At 38.5% G+C, this 24227-nt stretch overlaps 2 protein-coding genes across 4 annotated transcripts; both read left to right on the top strand.

Moving 5' to 3' along the window:
• Nucleotides 1-21: 21 nt before the first annotated feature.
• Nucleotides 22-13931, top strand: mcoln2 (mucolipin TRP cation channel 2). 2 transcript variants are annotated; one of them, XM_029429344.1, is made up of 14 exons: nt 22-270; nt 893-1046; nt 1705-1878; nt 2629-2785; nt 3053-3131; nt 3233-3329; nt 3565-3664; nt 4159-4271; nt 4593-4742; nt 5757-5858; nt 5951-6073; nt 9680-9886; nt 10233-10366; nt 13481-13931. In XM_029429344.1, exons 1-14 carry the CDS (start codon nt 227-229, stop codon nt 13515-13517), a joined length of 1671 nt encoding a protein of 556 aa, XP_029285204.1. In that variant the 5' UTR covers nt 22-226; the 3' UTR covers nt 13518-13931. The 2 variants fall into 2 exon arrangements, with proteins under 2 accessions (XP_029285204.1, XP_029285205.1); XM_029429345.1 differs by lacking the exons at nt 22-270; nt 893-1046 and having other exon boundaries at nt 1749-1878; nt 2634-2785.
• A 1627-nt stretch (nt 13932-15558) lies between these two features.
• Nucleotides 15559-23013, top strand: lpar3 (lysophosphatidic acid receptor 3). Of its 2 annotated transcripts, none has more exons than XM_029429820.1 (3): nt 15559-15838; nt 16779-17533; nt 21867-23013. In XM_029429820.1, the coding sequence occupies exons 2-3, from the start codon at nt 16792-16794 to the stop codon at nt 22193-22195; spliced, it is 1071 nt and encodes a 356-aa protein (XP_029285680.1). In that variant the 5' UTR covers nt 15559-15838; nt 16779-16791; the 3' UTR covers nt 22196-23013. The 2 variants fall into 2 exon arrangements, with proteins under 2 accessions (XP_029285680.1, XP_029285681.1); XM_029429821.1 differs by lacking the exon at nt 21867-23013 and adding an exon at nt 18735-19470.
• The last annotated feature ends 1214 nt before the right edge of the window (nt 23014-24227 follow it).

Genomic DNA, 24227 nt, shown 5'->3' with positions numbered 1-24227 from the left:
CAGTCGACCAATTTCGGTCCTCTCGGGGACCCCTGGTGGCTCCCCGGACCGTAGATTGGAAACCTTTGCGCCGCCTGAAACTCATTTCCTGATTGGCTGACTGGAAGGTGCGCGGTGTTAGAGAAAACCCAGCTGAAGAGACTTCTCTCAACTGTAAGTGTCTGTCTGTCAGCCTTTTGACAACTTTATACTCGATTAACGGCTGTGTCCACGTGGATAATCCATCATGGAGTTATTGGTTCGATATCTGGACCGGAGCAATTCTATTAGGTAAGTATTTATTTTTCTAAATGACATGTGTTCAAAACTATGTTAGGGGTACGTTTTCGACGTTTTACAATTTAAAGCGTTAAATAGTTATACAATTGTGTTTCTGACATGTGAGCGGTCAAAAATAAACAAAGTCTATTTAAATAACCTAATTTTTGTTGTTTTACCATAAAACAACAGCATCTATTTCTTCCTGACAGTACCAGACTGGTATTTAAAACAACACATTAGGGTGAAAATAACTGTAAAATGTGTAATTTAACACAAACTCCCGTTTAGGTTAATTGCTTACAACTGTAAAAAGAAGTGAGACTGAGATTTGTACTCTGTCAGCGAGAGCGTTTGGGCAACAAATTTGGGAAAATATTGAAAGTGCACTCCCTGAGCTAACCTTGGACTTAAACCCAGACAGCACTATGAATGCAGGCAGTGTACTCGGTACATGGAGTCCTTCCTGTGAGACTTGACTATTGCTCAAGCAAATTATCATGAAATAACTGCTTTCACTTCTGTTTTTCTTTTTCACCCCGAGTGCTGTTTTCTGTCTTTCATACCAGTTTTGTTTTCATTGCGTCCCATAGCTCTTGCACAACATTACATTTAGCTGTAACTTTTGTTTCAGCTCTGCCTCAACTCCAGACATCATCAAAGAGGACAACCTGAGAGATGACCTGAAGTATTACTTCATGAGCCCGTGTGAGAAGTACCGGGCCCGACGACACATACCCTGGAAACTTGTGGTGCAGATTCTGAAAATCGTCATGATCACCACACAAGTATGTACAGTGGGATTAATGTAGATTAGGAAGAAGATCCATAGTGCTGCACAGGTTATACTATTCAAAATCTAAACGGGATGAAATATTCCCCAATGATTTCCCTCTCTGAAACAAACGTCAGTTCAAAGAAGCCACTTTAAGCCACAGTCCAGATATTCAGCGTCTTCTCCAATATACTGAAAATCCCACTGGAGTCAGATTCAAAACTGAATATCGGAGGCATTTACTAAATTCACTGTTTCTCAACAACACTTTGTCTCCTATCGGCTAATGGCAGAAAAAAAAACTTAAATTCTCTGTTATTCATTTTACATAATTTTGGGAAATGGTGTAATAATTGAAGCAGTTCCCTATTCGGCAAGATTTTTGCGCAAATGCTTACAATATAAGTATTTGAAACATAAAAGTACTAGCTAGTGCAAGTAACAAACAAAAAGGTTACTCGTTGGAAAGTCTATTGTTTTATGTGATGAAGACAAAATCCAAATCTGTGTTGGAATTGCTGCAATAAAGTGGACAACATAATGCAGTTCTTCAGGATTTCATGCATAATTTAAGTAAAAGTATAAACACTAAATGGGAATAAATGTAGTTCTCTTCACCATCTACATGAAACCTATTTGTTCCCTTCTCCCCTTTTTTGTTTCCTGTGTAGCTCATCCTGTTCGGCCTCAACAACCAGCTGGTGGTGTCTTATAAGGAGGAGAACATGATGGCCCTCAAAAACCTTTTCCTGAAGGACTACAGTGGGGTGGATGAGGACGACTACAGTGTTGCTGTTTACACCCAACAACATGTCTATGACAGTCTGTTTTATGTCCTGGATCAGGCAAGTTCAATCCCCTCACCTTACACACTTACACTTCTGGCTTTTGCTGAAGCATTACTGTAAAGAATACCTGCATGTTGACAACTGATGGTTAAAAATGTTGTGCATTTACATTAATAACCATTATATTTGGGTTTAATTTGCTTCAACAACACTCTTGCTGATGTGAGGAATCTGTGTGTTTGATGTTGACATGAACACTATTTGGAAAATGGTATTTAGGGTAACTCTGATGTGACTTGAACGCAGCCTTTTTCCTAAGGGTTAGAGGTAACTAGTTTGTGTGTGCATTGTGCTTTAGTTGAGATTTCTTTCCCTTATCTTAGGTTTTTGGGGTAATTTAGAATGTTGCTACGGTTAGGCCACGAAGAAATTAAAACGGCACTTTCTAAAAATTAGAATTAATTTGATGATGAAATAATTTTAGCTAACATCCTATCAGGGCTCTCAGAAATAAGCCTGTATTCTTGAGGACTCGAGACACACCTGCACGCATACTTTCAGAAACGTGAACACTGAAGATAATCTAAACGGAGGAAATGAATAAACGCATTTCTCATGTTCCATGTAAACACAAAATAACCAGGATAAGACTTCCCATTGACTACTACTGCTACCTTTTTTTTTTTATTCAGTTACCTAATATTTGACCAGGCTTCGTGTGTTATACAGCAGTTTGTAGCTTGGCTTCAACATTATGTAAATCACCCTGGTACAGTTTGTTTTACCTGACGCTGCTGATATTTATAGTACAGCCAGTTGGACCGGCTCTCTGTGGGTCCCATCAGTTACGGTGAGGATGAAGACGGCAAGCTGCTGCCTCTCAGAATCTGCAAAGAGTACTACAAGAGAGGCAGCGTGGACCCCTCAGATGACGCCTATGATATAGACGCCGAGGTGGAGACGGGTGAGAGGGAACATTTACTTTTTTGTCTTCACCTGATCACCTGTATATTCAGTCGTGGAAGAAGTAGTCAGACCTTTTACTGAAGTATACTTCAGTAAATGTACTTAGTTGCCCCCACCACTGCCTGTATGTGTTTTTAAAGGAATATAGATTCCCGACAATGTATAGGATTACAAAATCGGCAATATTATAAGAAATGACATATGTGGCAATAGAAGATCTCAATGACAGTGTTCACTTTCTCACCTTGTGCATCTCCTCTCTCAGTTTGTATGTCACACAATCCAAAGACTGCAAACCAATGGAAAACCAAGAATTCATCTTTTTTTGATCTGGACTTTTACAGGTATGCTTTCATCAATGTACCGTGTATGTCAGCACCGAACACGCATCATTTATTTTCTCCGATGTACAATAAATGTTTACTTCCCTCCATTTTGCTTTCAGGCTTGTTGACATCAAAACAACCTTCCAGCTGAAAGGAATCAACCTACAGACGGTGCGTTCACGGGAGTTACCTGACTGCTACTCGTTCTACGTTACGGTATGGTTCAGCCGTATTCTCTGTCATTATGAAGTGAACATAAGCAGGTGAAATCCAGGTAAACAATGTCATACTTTCCACCATTAAGAGGTGTAGTGTGGATAACCAGGAAACGCATTTTAAACCGTTTTGAAAAGTGTTGAATCCAAGTATACATTGTAGATATACTGTACATTGCCCACACTACTTTTCTTATTGTTTAACTCATCTACTTCCCTTTGTCCTTGTCCCCTAGATAACATTTGACAACCAGTGTCACAGTGGAAAGGTGAAAATATTCCTGGACATAGACGCTCAGAGCTGTGCATGTCGAGACTGGAAGATATCTGGGACAGGTAAGGTGAAGTGTTCTAACCTAATGGAGAAATCAAAAATAAATATAAAATGTTTTTTGCACAATTTGGCGTATCTAGAGTGCAGACAGAAGTTAGCATGCATATTTGTAATATTTACATATGTATATTATTGTAAAAAAGGTTCAAAGGAAGAGCCTTTATGAGGGAAATAAGTTGGGTTAGTATGGTAACATATGTCATGTCAGGTAATATTAAACATTCCCACTGTGGTATTTGGTAGGTCGCCTGTATATACTTCTATGCAATTTATCTATCATTTATTTATCATTTTTACATGTTCACCAAATCCCACATCTTCTGCATTTTTCTTAAAATGCAAAACGTTTTGCCCCCAAAAAAAGTAAATTACTTTTACAGTTTACCGTTAGTCAGGCGTTTTCTGTGAACTAGTTATCAGTAATGTGTGAGGGAGTTCTGTAAAAGATAAACACACACACACCCACACACACTTACACATTTTGTCTCTGTTTCAGCTCAGAAGAACACACACTATCTGCTGGTGTTTGACAGCTTCGTCATTCTTGTTTGCCTCACATCGGCGGTGCTGTGCACCCGCTCCATCTTACTGGCTGTCAGGTTACTCCAGGTCAGCTGTACAGTATCAACAACAATTAACTATATCAATACAATATCATACGGGGACATTTATTTTTTTCTCCCTTTTGTAAGTCTTTCCTGTTTCTAATCTTTGGTCTATGTTCCTTTTTTATTTAGTTTCTGGTTGTTTAAAACTTTTCTGCCTTTTTTTATTATCACTTTCTTCTTATTAAATCAAATGTCACAATATGAACAAAGCATTCATATTACATTATCCAAAATAATATCACATGTAGACATTTAGTCATCAATTGATCTGATGCTGTCGATCAGTCTATAAAAGACTGAATTTACATTTATGTATTTTCAGAGATTCTCCAGATTCTTCCATGAGAACTACGATCGTAAAGTGTGTGAGGACGACCAGAAGGAGTTTCTGAACGGCTGGTACGTGCTGGTCATCGTCAGCGACCTCTTGGCTATAATTGGATCCATACTCAAGATGGAAATACAAGCAAAGGTAAACTGAATCATGTACTTCTGTCTTAAAGAGAAGGTTACTGTATAGCCCAAATCTGACTAGGATTACTACATGTCAAAGAATCATAAACGGGGAGCAAAAATCACTGTAATAAAGTTTTTGTATGATTTTACTTCTCCCCACACTGTAAAAATAATGTTGGGAAATAGAAATAGCTAAGGTTATTGGATCAGGCATAAAAGAAAAGAATGGACCCTTGAAAAGGAGATGACTTATCACAATGGGCTTATCATAAACAAATACATTTTTAATACATAGGATATTTAAAGTCAACGTTTAAAGCAGTCAGCATCATAGTAATGTGGTATCACCTTTTGATTTTATGTCATGTGATTTATGAAGCAGTAGAGAAATAAAATTCTGCGAGTGTCTCGCTGTCTGGTGGACTTCGGAGTGAAAAGATTCAATGTAGACACTGTGAAGACATATTTATTTTAGCCTGACTGTGGAAATGAAAACAACAAACTGGACTACTGCTTGTGCGAAAAACCCCAAAACATTTAGTAAAGTCTCTGATCGGGGTGGTACTGTATACAAGATATTTCAAGCGGTTTCCTCCCAAGATCGGGTAGTAGAGGGGGGGGGGGGGGGGAAGGCAAATTGACTAAATGTATCTACAGTACAGGAAGGTTTTTATCAAACGTCATCTGTGAGGTATTCGTGTTATAACCCTATTACATAAAAGCATTATGTCACATTAGTTAACAATTGATAGGATGTTCCTCTGTTGCAGTTCCACATTGTACTTTAGGCCCTAATAAAAGTTCACCATAACTTACGTGATTCTTACAGTAGAATCATACATAGTGTAGCTTTAAGTTAAGTTAACTTTAACTTTTCCTGACTCTGTTACCTGGCTGGGGTGTGCCACATCCATTAACTAAATATTAGCTCATTTTACAAGACTTCACTGAGACCTAATTTCCCAGTAAGACTAAGAGCAAACTGTTTTCTCAGTGCTCTTTGTGATATTTTTGTTTTCCTCTCCTGTAGAGTCTAACCAGTTATGATGTGTGCAGTATCTTCCTGGGAACGTCTACATTATTGGTGTGGGCCGGCGTGATCAGGTACCTGGGATACTTCCAGAAATACAATGTGAGTCTATAAACCTTTCTCCATCCCTAATGAAGTGTCTTCACACATTCTTTCTCGATGTGGTTTAACAATTACTTCCTTTGTGTTTTTAGGTGTTAATTTTAACCATGACAGCAGCCTTCCCCAAGGTCCTGCGTTTCTGCTGCTGTGCCGGCATGATCTACCTCGGCTACACCTTCTGCGGGTGGATTGTACTGGGGCCGTACCATGAGAAGGTAACGCTCTTAACTGTTTGAGGAGAGCAGAGGATGTGGAGGCCTGAGATTAGAGAAGTGAGTTTATGATGTGGCTGAATCTCTGCACTGGCTATTATTGTCAGGGTTGTGAAAAATTTGGGGAACTGCTGAATCTACAAGAATAAGGTTGCATAAGTAGTTCCCAGACATGTGAACAGTACATCTTTTTAAATGGGCTGAAACAGCATTCTGTGATTGAACACAATCTTTGCAGTCTGATTCTTGGTGGTTATTACACAGATTAAACTGTGTAGATTCATACTGGGAAATATAATTAATCAATCAATACAGGTGTGCTGTACTATGTATACCCTATTTTAAAAATAAATAATACAGATTAGTTTTTCTATGATATTTAAAGGTTTTATCAAAATCGGTGCACTTACAGTAGGAGAAAACTGCAACTTATCTGACTTTCTCCCACGGTAACGGTTTAACTTTTCAATTGCTGTGCGAACATTATGTCCTGCAAGTTGAGGAAACTGCAGCAATGGCTTCCTTGTCCTGGGAAAACCTTTTTAAAGGCATTGAATATACAACCACTAGATGTCAGTATATGTCTTGTCCATGAAACTTCAGCTTCAGTGAGAGCAGCTTGCTGTCTTTGCATCCAAATTTTGAAAATGTCAAACTGCGACACAAGTTCACACATGTATACATGTACACACACGCACTGCCATATTACGTGTTTTGGGAGATTTATTTCCGTTAATCAGACAGTGGAGAGTATAGAAGTGAAAGGAAATAAGGGCAGAGAAATGGGGGATGACCTGCAACAAAGCTCCTTCTGCAGAACTCAAACTGGGGAAGTCATGATTTGAGCTGCAACTGAAAAATGGAAAGAAATGGCCAACCTTTTGGATGATTGTAATGAGTAATTTCTCATGCAAAAATGGCAGACATGCTGCTTTTCAGCCTCTCAAATACGAAGATTCCCTCCTTTCGTCTGTTTTATATAATGTTAAACTGAATATATATCTTTGGGTTTTGAACTGACAAACCAAGACATGACCTTGGACTTTGAGAAACTGAGATGGACACATTTCACAAATTTATGACATTTTATTAATCGATTAATTGAAAAAAAGATTAATCGATGATGAGAATAAGCATTAGTAGCAGCCCTAGTCATGATTAACATCTTAAATCCCTTAATCCTTAAAGTCACCACGAAACAATCCACTGTTTTAATTTCCCAAAATGGAGAAAGTTTACCGCACTTTATAATTCACAGACCAAAGCAAAAACTGCAATAAATGAGAAAATAATGGTAAATGTAATGCTTATGATGATTGTTTTTGTATGCTATATCGTCAACAAATATTTTAAGATTTATTTTAATCAGGGGACATTTGGAGAGGGGTGACCAACAGTTTCAACTCCAACGGCTCCCTTAACTGGGAAATCCTTGGACAACATGTGCCATCAGGGAAAATATGTGTGTGTTTAGCTGTCCTCGCCCGTTTAAGATAAATTATTTACGGAAGTCAGAGCAGCAGTGTGTCTAAACAAAGTAGTGCTCATACTGTAGGAGAAACAGATGTGAGATAGGCTGAGCTCAGCCGCCCCGGGGCCAAGTGACGTCCCACTGGCCAAATGGAAATTTGTTGATAATCTTAAACTGAAGAGGAGTAACTACTGTAAATAAGTGCTAGACTTATCTGAAGTGCGTTTGTCAGGTCAGGGTCACATGCTCTTGATTTATGGACTATAGCTCGAGAAACGTATCCAATAATGATTCTGAATTCTGATTCTGAAATGGCACAAATGTAATCATAAATGCTGCACAGGATTGATTAGTTGGTTAATGCACTTGTGCTTCCATATCCTTCAGTAAACTCATAAGAAAGGTTTATGTTATGTATAACATTACTGCCACATTAGGTGGAGTTTCGGTGGAAGTGACGTGCCGTGCCGTGCCGTGCCGCTGTGCCTGCAGTTGACGTAAAATGGTTTTCAGTTCCCTGTTTGCCCAAAGTTACAGAAACTCAACTTGGTGGAGTAACAGACTTGGTCACGATATTTACATTGCGGTGGCTGGAGGAGTCCCCTGTAGTGTGCTGTCAGCCCTGCCAGGATCCTCTGTGTATTTACTGAAGGAATAAACAGAGGATGTACAAGGACTTGCCATCCCACACGTCTTCAAGTGCTGGAATCCATACCGTCGCAGTGGGATGTTGCATTTAGATACCATCACTTTCTGGGGAAACGTGACTTCTTTCATGTTTGTCTGGCTTTCAGGCTCTCCCTTTTTAGCCATCAGTCTCTTTCTGTCTTTATCGTTCCACCCCCATTAACCGTCATGCTTTTGTCGGTCTTCTGCACCTTTTCCCTCTTTCTTACTAGGGGTGTAAGAAACTATAGAAAATATTTATTTATTTATAATGAACTTGCGTGCAAAGATCAACTCAGTCAATACTTCATTTAATTTGCAAAGATGTCCATGTAGTGCTATGATGGATGTTCCTGGGATTGTGATAAATACAAATCCCACTGATTGCATAAAAAATAACTTTTTTTGTATTTAGCTTTTATACATATGGTGGTTTATGCTTCATGCTATTAGTTTTCTTAACATTAGATGCAAAAAATGACAATGTATCGCCTTGCTAACAGTTTTGCAATGTATTGAATCTTAACCCCTGTATCATGATACGATTGCTAAAAACAGCCCAATTTGTAGTCCTACGTATCTCTAAGGAACAACACTTTTTTTGTTTTGTACAATTATGTTAAATCTACAGTTAAGATGCTTATTGGAAAATGTACATACAGGCACAGTATAGTTCTTGATCTGGCTTTATATATTGTTTACTTGAACCCACTTCTTTATGCTTTTGAATGTTTCATATTAGTACTAGGGATGTAATTAATTATCTCAAGTTGCCAGTGGTGGAATGTAACTAAGTACATTTACTCAAGTACTGTACTTAAGTACAATTGTACTTTACTTGAGTATTTTAATTGTATGTTAATTTATGCTTCTACTACACTATATAGAGGGAAATATTAGTATTTTTACTCCACTACATACATTTTACACTTTAGTTACTTTTTACATAAATAACATATATGATGCTGTACTTGGCTGCTAATCTGCCCTGTATACAAAGTATCTAAAGTATTCAAAGTATCTAAAGTATACAAAGTATCCACATTTAAATGCTCTTACACGAACAGAATAATATACTATCTTTTATAATAAAGTAATAAGTACTTTTTTCTTTTGATACTTTAAGTACATGTTGATGCTATTACTTCTGTACTTTAACTTAAGTAACATTTTTAATTCAGGTTTTTCACTTGTAATGGAGTATTTTTTAGATGTTTGTTGTTGTAAAGGATCTGAGAACTTCAACCTCTGCAAGTAACTTTTTACGAGATTGGAAATGATTATTCTATTTTTTTCTTAGTTTATTTTGTTTGAAAAAAAATGTAGGTGTCTGACGATGTAAAACAAACATTAGATTAGATTCTGAGTGAAAAATGAAAAAAGGTTTCCACTGTGCTTGTGTTAACTGTGTTTACTGTGGTATTTGTAACTTTCCTAAAATCCAATCTATGTCCCCTCTTCCACCTTTCTAGTTTGAGGGCCTGAGTCGTGTAGCGGAGTGCCTGTTCTCCCTGTTGAACGGCGATGACATGTTCACCACCTTCGCCCAGCTGAAGGACAAAAACACTCTTGTGTGGCTCTTCAGCCGGGCCTACCTCTACTCCTTCATCTCCCTGTTCATCTACATGGTGCTGTCGCTCTTCATCGCCATCATCACCGACGCCTACGAGACAATCAAGGTGCTTTGGTTTTAGGTGAAAGATGTGGCACTTTATAGATGCAACTTTTAATCTAGTTGCAACCTTAAAAGGGAGTTCAGTAACAGGATATCTGTGAGTAATATTTCTGTTGTTGTCTGTTTGAGATGTGATCTTGGGGATGAGATATTATGAATGAATAAGCAACAGATGTAAAGAAAACAACCTATTTGTCACTTTACAGGAATGCAAATTAAATCTGATATGATTAGTAGATTAATCGATTTGTCAGTTGAGAAAAAAACTGCTATTAAAATGTCTAAAATTATGCAATTTTGAACGTGTTGTGTTTTCAATTGTTTGCATTTCTTTGTGTTTTCACCAACAGAGCTTCCAGAAGAACGGATTCCCGCAGACAGACCTGCAGAAGTTCCTCAGAGAGCAGAAAGATTTTCCTGCTGCAGAGGAGAGCAGTCAGACAGACGTTCACGTCAAATATTCTATGTTGTGCTGCTGCCAACGGTACGATGATAATGATAATGATGCTTTGATGGTATTTACCCATTATTCACACACTCTGCTGCACACACATCCACACCTAGAAGCTGCACTGTACAAACATGTGTTCTGAAACACGCCTTGCTCAAAGACTCTTTTTCCTCTACTTGTATTTTCACAGTTGATTTGGGATTCAAACTGACACCCTGCTCAGTAAATTCTTCCCTTTTAGACTTGTCTGGTCACTTACAGTATGCCGGTTGTTTGTAGACTATTAGAACTTTTCTTTCTTTGATCGGTTTGACAGATAGATGTAGGGCTGAAACTAATCATTAGGTGATGTCCAAAACCCAAAGACGGATCGGATCAGTTTACAATGATGTAAAACGAAGAAAAGCTGCATCAAATGTTTTGTCATTTGTCCTTGAAAATGAACTTAAAGGATACATTAATTGTCAACATAGTTGCTGCTTAATTTTATGTCAATCCACTATATGAAATATTGTCTGTTTGCTTATTTAAGTAAATCACTCAAAACGAATGTGGTAACATTTCTGAGTAGTTTGCTTTGCTTACACCTTGTTGCTACAGCAAGGCATCATATCTGTCTATACGTCCTTGTTTTCTGCTCATTCCTTTTCTATGAGCCAATCTCTATCATCAGCAGGCTGCAGACTGAAGTTTCCTCCACGCTGTGGTTTGGCTCGGTCTTACGTGGTCGGAGAGCAATGAAATTAGTGGTGGGAGCTATGCAGACACACCCAGTGATGGGCTGATTACAGAGAAACTGAGGCTGTGCACTGGGAAGAACACCCCCCCACCTCTCTCCCTCCCTCCTCCACTCCCTTTCACCCCCCAGCCATCGCTCCCTCCTTGCTGTGTTGCCTCCCAAATAAACAGGCCACGGTCCACACTCCGTTAAGACTCAGCCAATTGAAGTGTGTGTCTGTCTGTCTGTCTGTCTGTCTGTCTGTCTGTCTGTCTGTCTGTCTGTCTGTCTGTCTGTCTGTCTGTCTGTCTGTCTGTCTGTCTGTCTGTCTGTCCACACTGTATCTGCTCTTTCTTCATCACTTCTTAGCCTCCCTTTTGTAATCAGAGAACATTTCTGACCATTATGTCCTAACATGTCTTATTCTTATTGAGTGGCATTGCTCACGTTTCATTTCACCACATCCATTTTGAAGCTGCGGCATAAAATGTACATACAGTTTTTGCTTCCTCTTTAACTGAAGCACGTCACCAAACTGCGGTGTCTTATTTGGCTTTTGGTTGTGATTTCTAAAATGTTTTTTTTAATACATTATTCAATTTACCTGTATGGGACCAGGAAAAGGCTCAACTGTTGACGGACACCAGGCTTGGTTTCTGTAGCCGTCACCATACTTCTACTTAAAAAAAGTCAATTTTATGACTCGGTGCGAAAACTACTGTAGTCATTTGTATAGCATTGTGCAGTGTTAACTACTTTCTGCAAGCCAGAGCTTTAAATGTAAAAAATGGAATATGTTAAAGATGGAACATTTCTCTTTGCCTTTTCTTACACTATGTAGCATCAGTTTCTTCCATCATTATTGTTTTACCACACATTAACACTCTGCAGTCTTCCCTGCATGCTCCACAGCCGTTTTCGATCACCGAGCCATCCGGTTTTCCTGCTCTGGATGTTTGAGTGTTTAAGGAAGTTTAGTCTCAGTTACAGAGCCATTAATAATGTGCAATCATGTGAGTAATGCAAGACAGACAATTGAATATGTATCGTCTTTGTGGAGATGAGTGAAAAACTGCAAGTGGCCTTTTTAGCGTCTGCTGACCTGTAGTCATTAGGAGTACTCTTGTCAAGTTACACTGATTCTGTAATTGCAATCATTTGCATCCTCTAAACTGACCAAACTTTCATTTTTATGATCATCTTTGTCTGTCTTTGCTTACAACAATTAGATCAGCGTTCTCTAATGTCTTACTGGATGAAATTTCATCTGCATGTAATTAGCCTCTTCCTACTGTTATCTTCTTCTACTGCGAGTTATCTTGTTTGGAAAGGAAGTTGAGGAGCCCTGTGTTCAGATTTAAAACTTGTTATTTGGAACACTATATATATATATATATATATATATATATATATATATATATATATATATATATATATATATATATATATATATATATATATATATATATATATATATATATATATATATATATATATATATATATATATATATATATATATATATATATATATATATATATATATATATATCAAGTTTTTCAGTTGAAGTAATGTATTGTGGCTCAAGTGTCTTGCAAATGATGATGAAAGTTCTGCACAATGAGACAAAATATTCACTTGATCAATGTCTTGAATGCATCTGCTGTAGTTTGTAAACTGCGTGATTACACAGTATATTTCAGCAAAGAGTAAATATTATGTCTGTAAAGGATTCGACAAATGGAGCGCTAAGCTGTGTATAGACGCAATGTTTAAATACAGTAGTAAAGAGTGAGTTTTGCTTTTCCAAGAGAATGATTGGACACAACTGTCTTCCTAGCTGTGAAATTCATTCACATCCTCAAACAGCTGCAGCAGCAGCTTGTGAAATAGAGAGTCTGACACTGGATCTGCAAACTCAGCAGTGAAATGTGCTTCTTATGGCAGATCATAAAGATGAAGGAAAAACATGTCTAATCGTTTACAGATTTGGTGAAACGGGGACATATTTAGCTGTTTCTCTTGAGCGCTAACAGCCAAACACAAGAAAGAGTTCAAGACGCATGTTGTAAAGGCTGTTTTGAAATTATCCTAACAACAGTTTAATAATGTAAGAGTTTAGCGAAACCTCACCGGTCTCAACAAGCAGCTTTTGCTGAATTTGACTTTCTTTGACCTTTTTTTTTTTTTTTAGACCTGTTGGATATCACATCTCAAAAGAAACTGGACTTAAATGTTTTATGTCAATGTCACTATTGTGTAACTTAACCAAAATTAAATATAAAACCAAAATAAACTGCAGAGATATTTTCTGATGCAACAGTTAAGCAATCTTATAAATGACCTAAAGTAGAAAGCATTTATTTTACAAGGTGGTGTTGATGAGACATTGGGTGTCTCATACTTTCTTTTTGATCATGTTGTTACAGAGTTCCTGAAAGTGACGATGTCATACTGATCAGCTGACGGCTCTCTCCCCTCCAGAGGACATGGATCACGCAGGAGGAGGATGCTGCTTACAGGACTTCACACTTTTGATACAGACTTCAAGATCAAGCGATCCCCTTGCAAAAAAGTGTAGTTACTGATTCTGTGAAGTGCAATATGAAACGCCAAACAAGTTCCCTCTCTTGACCATGAAACTGCAGCTAGAGCCGAAGAGCTGGAGCTGGAACATCCCGTATCTACTGGAGTTCAGGATGTTGTTTAGAAGTTTACTGGATCTTTTTAAGGGCTGTACATGCATTCTCTTGCAAAAAGTGGATTCAGTGTTCATTTGACTGGATGCAAACACTGTGCAACATTATGCAGTGCTAGATGTAATTTATTTGTCAATTGTTGAAGTAAATATTGCAGTAAAGCTTATCTTTTCCATGTGTCCATTGTTATATTATGTTTCCTGTCTTTGCCCCAAGCGTTTACACTCAGCTTTCAGACAGCAGTGATGGGAACTTAACTTAAATGAATAACATTACAGTACAACACATTTATTCTGTGCTGAGAAATCTATTGGGCGCTCCAATGGGTTCTCTACATTGCATAAAGCATTCGCAGCTGAGATTGAGTAAGAAGGGAGTTTTGAATGACCAAACAAGAATTACAGCATGAGTCAGTTTTATCAGCACATCTACAAGCAAGCGTAGATGTTAAGACACTGCTGCAGCACGAATTCACCCTTTCGAGTGAGTAATGTGCTTTTAACTTGATAAAATTAAAGATGATTCCTTAAACTCTTACAAACATGCTACATCAAAGTCAAGGAGTTATCTACAGCAAAAACCTCTGTCGCCCTGTAGGCTGCTTCATAATGTCCCCCAAGACATCTTGTTTCATTTCAGTCTGGGTCGAAAAACTGTCTGATGTAGAGGTGGTTATTCCACCTGTTAATGAGGCAACACCTCCTTAAGGGCCACCGCACAGAGTATTTCTCCTATGTGGCAATATTGCCCTAATATTATCATATTTGATTTCAAACTGTTAAAGACAAGAGCAGGATATTCTCTAAAAGGAATTTCTTTTAACGGATCTGTCTGTTTGGTTTGGGTCAACAAACATCACTGTTAATCAGCGAGAGCTAAGAACAAATGTCAATATGCGTGCTATCTCGGACTAAATTGTATTATTGTATTGAATTATGGAAAATAGGAGCGAGTGCCGCATTAAAGACAGCAATGATTAAGGATTTTCATATGAACACATGTGGGGGTCTAAACATCTTACCCTTAATTTACGGAGAATCTACCATTTTTTTTAATTCACACTTTATTCATGTTGATCAGGAAGGTTCAGTGTGTTTGTGTTTTCGCACTGCACCGTTGTGAAAGAAGAAAACTCAACTGAAAACTTGTACACTGAACTAAATACTTTTTGTACTGATATATTTTAAAGGTACCAATAAAAATACTCAAGTCTTGCGTTTAAAATCTGACATAAATGTGTATGTATGTGTATATAGAAATACAGCCTCTGTGTGACTGACATTATATTGTGTATTATATTTTTTATTAACACTAAATAGGATTTTACTGTAGTAGCTGGTTATGGTTTGACCTACTTTAAATAAAGTGTTGTAGTTGAGTCCAGTGATGAGATGATTAATGGGGTAGTGAAGACAGAAAAAAAGTTGTAAAAGAAAATGTCCTCCTCATAAATTTCTCAAACCTTTTGACAGTTATCTATGAGCCAAAAATCAATGTGTTAGTGAAGGCTTTATTTTACAAGCTTATTTTTTTATGTAAATCTTTCAGTTAAATGTTGTGGAGTAAACAGTACAATTCCCCTCTCAAACATAGTGTAGTGAAGTAGCATCAAATTGAAATACTCAAACAAAGTAGTATTTATTCAGTATTTAGGTGAATAGTTGGCTATCGATTGCGACAAAAAGCCTAGAAAATAAACCAAATGCACGTAATATTGTCTATTAATTTTGAGAAGAGTAAATCGCTACGAAAACGGATTAAACAGGCAGTACGTTTGTCCCTTCACTGCAATCCCCAGCAGTGTTTTGATCGGACCCTGAGCTCGCGGGGCCTCGTGCGGTCAACCGGAGGAATGCACGAGGACTCTGTGGCACACGCCCTCTACGTCACCGAGCTGGAGTCTCTAAAGTAAAGACGCTCTGCTCAACTTTGCTGCCTCCACTTTGTTCTCTCGCTCTCTGCTGTCACCTCCCTCTGTCCACAGCTGCAGAGGCGCAATGCTGCAGGGGAAACATGTCCATTAACTCGGCACGGAATATTTCGTAATATATAGTCTACTGAGTCACCACGGACAGCCATTTACCACAGGTAAACTCACCTGATTCATTCTTCTCTTGGGATTCGATGTTGTTGTCTGTCGGCCGAAATTATTAGTTGTGTCCGCTTTATAGCCTTTATTTTGTTTCCTGCAAGAGCTTATTCATTTTGCTAGATCCTCTGAGGGAATTTCTGAACCCTCCCTTCTTCGTTGGTGTTGGTAAACCAAGTCGGACAGGTAGTAGTAAAGTTAAATGCATATCAAAGGCTTCTCAAAACAGGGAGGGAGCTGTACTTTAATCTGTATTATGTTGGAATCTTGTTCTGCCGCATGTCTGTAGTGTTAACCCAAATAAATGCTTGTACAGGTAGAAAAATCTGAATGACTCCACAGACCTTTCTCGTGACACTTGCCTGAGGGTGTTGTTTTGGCTATTTTAAATGTTACTATGGTCACTACCTTGTTCAACTTTGATTTATTGAGTTTACTGTGATTTCAGTTTTATTCAAATCAGCTTAACACTGTAAATGGGTTTTGGCAAGTGCACTTCCCTTTTCAAATTGAGTCATTTATTCTCTTTTGTCATTGGGAGAATTGGCACTATACACTGATCTGACATTTTCATCTCTCTTATCATCCCATTTGACTTTTGCTTCAATTTGTTAGATTTATATCCACTTAACTGGATTAGAAATGCCTACAAGGCATTTATAGATATAGTTTATCAGACATTATTAGGTTTAAGGCTGCAGCTAATTATTTTTATTACCAATGAATCTTCAAGCTATTTTCTCAATCTATGAAATTGATTGTTTGGTTGATAAAATGTCAAAGAATTATATATTTTTAAAACCAAGTTAATGTGTTCAAATGTCCAAAACCCAAAGATATTCTGTTTACTATGACATAAGACAAAGAAAAGCAGCATGTTGTCGCATACATTTTTGCTGATTTGATAAGTTCCTATGTTTTCTCATCGTCTTTCCACAGACTCACCTCTAAAATGGCCCAACAGAACTACACCTGTCATTATAATGAGTCCATGGGCTTTTTTTACAACAACAGTGGCGCTAATGACAAATGGGACAAAGCCCAGCTCATCCTGGTGCAGGTGGTGGGCTCTCTCTTCTGCTGTTTCATCCTGGTTTCCAACGCCATGGTCATAGCTGCTGTCATCACCAATAAGAGGTTTCACTACCCTTTCTACTATCTTCTATCCAACCTCGCCGCCTCGGATTTCCTGGCAGGCATAGCGTACGTGTACCTGATGTTTAACACGGGGGAGTCGTCACGGAGACTTACAGTTAAAGAATACTTCATCCGTCAAGGTCTTCTGGACATCAGTCTCTCAGCATCGCTGTCTAACCTGCTGGTAATAGCTCTGGAGCGCTACATTTCCGTCATGAACTGGAAAGTCCACAGCAACCTCACGAAGAGGAGGGTGACCCTGCTGATCGTGCTGGTGTGGGCCATCTCCATCTTCATGGGCGCCGTGCCGAGTCTGGGTTGGAACTGCATCTGCAACGTGGGCGACTGCTCGCAGCTGGCTCCCATCTTCAGCAGGAGCTACCTGATCTTCTGGTCGGTGTCTAACCTGGTGGTGTTCCTGGTGATGGTGGTCATCTACTTGAGGATCTATACCTACGTCATGAGGAAGACTGCAGTGCTCACGCCGCACACCAGCGGCTCCATTAACCGCAAGAGGACTCCCATCAAGCTCATCAAGACAGTCATGGTTGTGCTCGGTAGGTGCTCATCATAAACATGTTGTCTGTGCAGCATCATTGACACAGTGAGTCAGAACATTTCCCGCATTAGTCAGGTGTAAGTAGTTTTGGTATACTGCTGTGTGTCAGGGTCACAAAGTCCGGGCAGTCTCTGCTGAGCACGCTGGACTGTTATCTAGGTTTTCCTGATATGAAGGAAAACCTTGAGCATAATAACACAAACACTTATGCTTTCAGTTGAGTGTTAGTCAGGGATTTGATGGAGTCTTTATTGAGTTAAAAAGAGGAGTCTGCAACATTATTATAATTATTTATTTTTTATTTTATTAGTTATTTGCCACTTTTAAAGACGTAATTTTCTGAGTTGGTTTTCTGCCCAGTGGCTTAAACCCATTACCCAATAGTCGTTGAATTACTTGCTTATTAGACCAGTCTATTCAGTCTATAAAATATGAACATATATTATAAGTTTCCAGATCTTTAAATTGATTGATCTGTCAAAGTAATAGTCAAAAACCAAAGATATTCACTTTACAGTATGTAAAAAGGGAAAAAGAAGCAAATCCTCACATTTAGTCATTTTCGTGCTAGAAATTCCTTCAACAATAAACATAATTATAATACATGTTCTGATCATTGGCTAATCAATTTATCAACTTTATGTTGCAGCACTACTCCATTCTTTTCCTTAAAAAGGCTAAAGCTCCTCCTGTTACCACACATGTTCATCCTGGATGAGGCAGTTGGACATCCTGGTCCGACTCTCTTTGTTAGGTGTTGCAACAGGATACCTTGAGTGAATAAGGGGCACCGTAATTAATCTCTCCACGTAGCACTTTCCTCTAACAACAGAACAATTCCACTTTACAAACATATTCTACCGGAGCACCAAAATGGACTGGTGCATTAGAATATGCATTCGAGTGCAACACACAGTGTACATAGTAAGTCGCCATACCGTCAAACTCTGAGACTGATGCATTTCAGAAAGCACTGCAGGACACATGCGTAGTTGTGCTCCATTTTTGTTTTCATACTCTCTTCATACACTCATCCAGATAGAAACATGCATGAAATATTTGATATTCATTTTCGACATGCAGGATAAGTCTGTCATTGTTCTTTGTTTCTTTGGGCACTCGGCTTGTTGCCTGGCCAGATGGCTTGATACAGTTTGTAGCATAAGAGCTGTCTGCCTTTTGTACACACTTTATTTCAGACTGCCGTGTAATTATCTCTCCCTGCAAGGACACTGCTCCTGAGTCTGTGTGGCGTACCATCCACAGCACACCACACCGGCCTTCAATGAACGTCCTCTCCTCCCCACCCATCCAGAAAAAAAAAGGGAAGAAGAAGAACCTATACTTGAGGACTTTGTCAATTGCTTTCAGATGCTCTGCAAAGTACCCTTGAGCTTGTGGAGATGTTAGTACACAAGTGTCATTGTTAAATTCCTTGTTAAAAGTTAAAGTATTAAAAAAACATTCTTGTAATAGGTGGCAGCAAATAACACGCCAGCCTTATCTGAAGAGAGAAAGAAAGTAAGTCTTAAGATATCTTAGGCATGCAGTCAGCTCCAGGTCCCTGGGAATTTTTTTTTTTTTTGAAGAAAAGTTAACTTTTTGTTTCAGAAATGCAGTCTGCTCAAGTAGAGCTGGAAACTGGACAAACCAGTTTGGAGACGCTGAACTTACACATGCATTGTTATACGAGAGTAAAATGAATGAGTGGATAAGCGTTGGTTAAGGATACAGTGGGACATTGTTACAGACGCCTTAGGAAGTAAAGAACTAATTCAATCATGTACATTTGCACTTATTATTTACTTTGGAATGATGTCTATTGTTTACATTTGTACTACACTCTTCATTGCACCGGTTTGGTAGAAATATAATTTGTGTAGTTTAATAGCCTACAGCCATTCATTTGTAGTTTGTCTGAGAGCGTTGGGGTTTGTTAAGCATCAAACACACACATGCAGATTGTGATTATTTTTTTAATTCTTTAAGTTCAACCACCGTCGTCAAATGAATACCAACTCAGAAAAGGAACACATGCTTTAAATGTGTGTTCCTAAAACCCCTGTGTTTTTTTTTCTCTCTCTCTGTTGTCGATTAAAGGAGAAGAAAGTCCACTTTTAAACTTCAGTACATGAAAAACTGCCAATGGAAGACCATTAAATGGGGTCTCACGCCATTTCATTTTACTTCACTTTATTTTGAACATGTGGGCCATCAAAGACCGAAAAAAAAGAGGGGGAAGACTGAGTATAAGAATAGATATTCAATGTAAAAATGTGGCCAACCTTTTGACTTTCAGTCCTAAGTGCAGTGGAAAAACATTAAAACTCCTCTAGCAGAGCCTCTCAGTCTGAGTGCATATGTATCCATGCTGGTGTATGTGAGACAAAGAGAGAGAGAGAGCTGTATAGAACAGCACTTGTTTTTGTTCTGCAGATTTATTGAGGCGGTTAGGATGCAGGTAGTTCAGACACGTTGCTGCTTGTAGCTCCTTTCAGTTCCAGAAGTCTCTTAGTTGTTTTGTTTTGTGCCCAAACATGTTTGAATTTGAGTGCTAATTGGCTGCTTCAGTAGCCATGTGACCTAGCATGTTATTTACCAAACACACAGCATTGAGTATTTAACATGGTCATGTTATTGTATTCCCGACTTGTGTCTGCTTGTTTTTATGGTATTAGGAGGGTATGAAGTGAACTTTAACCCATGTTGTCATTCTGTGTTTTCGCTTCATTAATGGAAGTACAGGAAACCATTAAATACGCTCTGATTTAGTTTAGATTAATTCATACATTTTCCCTTTTTTAATACTAGTCAGGAACCTGTTGTTTTAAAATCTATTAGTCAATCGTCAATTTTGATACTAAAATCTTTAATTTACCATTTAACAAAATTACATAAATTCTCAGGTTCCAAGTTTTCAAATGAAATGATTTTCTGCATTGTAAATGTAATACCTTCAGGTGTTGGACTCAGACAAACAAGACATGTGAATACAGATGAATCCACAATAACAAGGATCATTAGTTGCGGCCTTAATTTAAAACTTTACCTAAAGTTAATAAGGCATATATCGCCACCATCCTGGCACTTTAACTAAAGGCCCTGTCACACATATCCGTATGACAGAAACGTATGCCGGCGCATACAAAATATCGGCAATAGGTTGATATAAATTAAGGGTATGTTATGATCGTTTGAAGGACGCAGACGTTACGACGAACACTGCCAGACATACGGCCCTGTCACACAGTTCAGTACGGCAGAAACATGCCGGCGTGTATGAAAATTAGCTAAAAATGCGTCAGAGTCCAAATACGTCCAACTTTTCCACAGCGGTGTTGTAGCTGACGTATACATAACGTATACATAACAAATTATTGTACATATGTCAAACATTGATAGCGTATCACTTACTTATTTAAAACGAATCTGAACGTCTGGCCAACGGAGCTGGAGAAGTGCCATCTGGTTCACGTCATGCTGATGCTGGAGAACGGCTAACATGCTGAACGCTAGCTGTACTGTAGAAACACGTTTAATAAGTTACTCCGTCGTCAGGCATCATCTTAACATAAGGTAGGAATAGGTTATCCACTCGTTATCAATAGATTGGTTGTAGGCCTCACAGTCAGCAGACGTAGCCTATATCTAACGTAGTCACATAGGTATTTACGTACTATATTTACGTAGGTAAATATTCACGTATGTCTAACGTCACGTAACGTCTGCATATCTTATGAAGCACACGTCGTACGTCCGGTAATTTTGAACATGTTCAAAACATCAGCGTTCAACAACGCACCCCAGCGTAACACAGTGAGCTCTTAACGAATACTACTTGTACCTTACCTTATATCAACGTACACCAGCGTGTTGCCGATATTTTGTATACATCATATCTTTGTATATCTTATGCATTCGTTGGGCATTCGTCTGATACATTTTGTATAAGTAAGTGATGCTCTATCAATAGGTTAGACATGCGTATCTGTATATGTTCACTTTTCCGATCTGATGTAAAAGTTGGACGTATTTGGACTCTGACAGATTTTCGTATGCGCCGGCATAAGTTTCTGTCATACGGATATGTGTGACAGGGCCTTAAACGACTAAACGATAATTGTGGAAAGAGACTTTAAGCTTTTACTCAGGATTGTTAATGGTTATTAAAGTACTTGCTAATGTCTGTCTAACGGTAATACAATCCCTCCTACCAGCACTGGTAAAGATCTCTAGTTGACACATTATACACCTGCACAAAAAAAGGATACGTGAGAGAAATAAGCGTTACAAAAGCCTAACTGTGTGATTTTTGCTATTTTTCCCTTAAGGAGCCTTTGTGATCTGCTGGACTCCTGGCCTGGTGGTCCTGCTGCTGGACGGCATCAACTGTACGAGCTGTAACGTCATGAAAACAAAACGCTGGCTGCTGCTCCTGGCTGTACTCAACTCCGTCATGAACCCCTGCATCTACTCCTACAAGGACGAGGAAATGTGGACCACCTTCAAGAACCTCTTGCGCTGCATTGGTAACGGCACACGGCGGCAGCGGTCGACGAAGGCCAACGCCAGACCGCTCAGCTCTGCTCAGGATACGGGCAACAGTCAGCCTCCAACTGACGACTCAAAAAATGACGATCAGGGCATCCTCAAGACCTGAAAATGAAACTTGTTGTGATTTAACCAGAACTTCTGTCCAGCTTTGACTGGACGTATTGCATGAAGATTCAGATTGGAGTTGACTTGAAAGAGAAACCACATCAGTTGGTCTCAGGGGGTCGTTGTGGTCCTCAGATTAAAAGTACTTTCTTTAAGAGACACTGCAGGCCAGCTGCTCCAGTGCAGAGCTGAAGAGATGGAAATCTCTTCAGACCATAATGCACTAGTAATTCCTCAAATGGATGCAAAGATGTGCTTTTTACAGTTTTCTTTCAGGATTTTACAGTTTTTGGACTCATGACTCCCATTTATGTGTATTGGGAGATTCCTGTTGCTGTTTCATCCTGCTCTTTCTGTCGTCCTCATCACATCCTGGTGGCTTATTTAACTTTTAAATTGCTCTGCAATGGCTGAAGAAAGAATCCAGTATGAAGTACACAGTGGTACATTTCTACTTTTACCTCCAAGAGGATAAAATTCATGCAAAGGGAGACATAGATTTCTCCCTGTTATAAATGTGTGTACATCTGATTGCCTTTAGGTTTACTTCCTGTGTTGCTTTTGAGGAAGGCATGCTGTAATGGAGGATCTAGTTAAGACACGTAACTTGTTTGTAGTCAGGTACTATGAATCTATATGATTGGGCAGGGCACAATTTTAAAGATTACTTCCTGATTTTAAGCACAGCCTGTGAAGAATACTGTAAACTACTGTATTATATCTACATCCTGTAAAATACTTTCAAGAAGATGTGGAGTAATTTCAACTGTATGACAGCTGGCATGCTCAGCATGGTCTGATTGTTTTGGCCATCATTTGCAAGTTTAAGTCTAGAAAATCACACCCTGCTTTCATTTGTAAAGCAGGTTTACCTGTGGGAAATAGATAAGAGTCACTCCTTCTTTTTAGTTCCATCTGTCATTATTAGTTCACCTTAACAAACAGATAAACTCACACATGAAGCACCACATGGAGGCAAACTTGTTCTCCCTGTAGCATTTTTACACATCTGCTTCAACCAGCAGCTGCACAGCTGACAGTGCAGGGGTTGTAAAAAGATGTTGCGACACACTGGATTCCTGCTGGAGTTTCAACAATACCCTGTGTACCTGCAGGAGCCGAAGAGGATATGACTGAATAGACAACCCACACACGAGCCTCCCTCTCCCGTCCTGCTCTGACGCCTCTATTGCTAAATCATCGACAGGGTTCAAATGACTTTTCTTCAGCCTGCTGTACAGTATTTATGCCGCTCCTGCTGTAAAAGACATGACATCATTAAAGCTATTGTATTTTTACCCTGGGAGTGTAAGAATACCACACATGATGATTGGAAAGGTTTACAACTCCAATTGGTGGCGTTTCTTTATTGAACCAAGATTATACATGGTCATTCCTGTGCAGTGTGACATTTCAAATCATAAAAAGGAACTCATTTTGTTCTGTAACAGCTTTAACAACATATCCATGCACAATATGTCTGTTTTTTCCTGATGAAATGTTGTGATATGATACATAAGTATCTTGATTTTACTAAAGTACCACTGCGTACTTCATACAGTAAAGGAGTAGTATAACTTTCACTAGTATTAGTAGGAACCTCTAATATGAACATCAAAGTACCAAAAATGGTTCAAATTCCATATTTTTAATTAAAAATAATCTAACAATTTTTTAATTTGAATTTTCTGGCATTCACTACATCTTTACACTTGCTAGCATCTGTTGGGAAGGTTGATTTTTAAATGTAATAAGTAATTTAACTATTTTGATTACTTCATCAAAGTAATGTAACTTATTACATTTGATTATTTTTGATTACTTTTCTAACAAATGTTTAAACTGGGCAATAAAGCTCAAAAGTCCTAAACCATCAATTTAAACCAAGCAGTGTAAACCTCGCAACAGTCATCACTGATTACTGTCAAACCTTTATTAAAGGTTCTTCACTATAACTTGAATTAACATTGGAACAGAATACATTTAATTTTTTACATATAAGAGTTTACCTGAAAAGATTACGTTTGAAAGAA

Source organism: Cottoperca gobio, chromosome 4, assembly GCF_900634415.1.
Source record: "Cottoperca gobio chromosome 4, fCotGob3.1, whole genome shotgun sequence".
Taxonomy (NCBI): Eukaryota; Metazoa; Chordata; class Actinopteri; order Perciformes; family Bovichtidae; genus Cottoperca; species Cottoperca gobio.
Note: the sequence above shows the minus strand (reverse complement) of the source record. Positions and strands in the feature narration are given on the sequence as shown.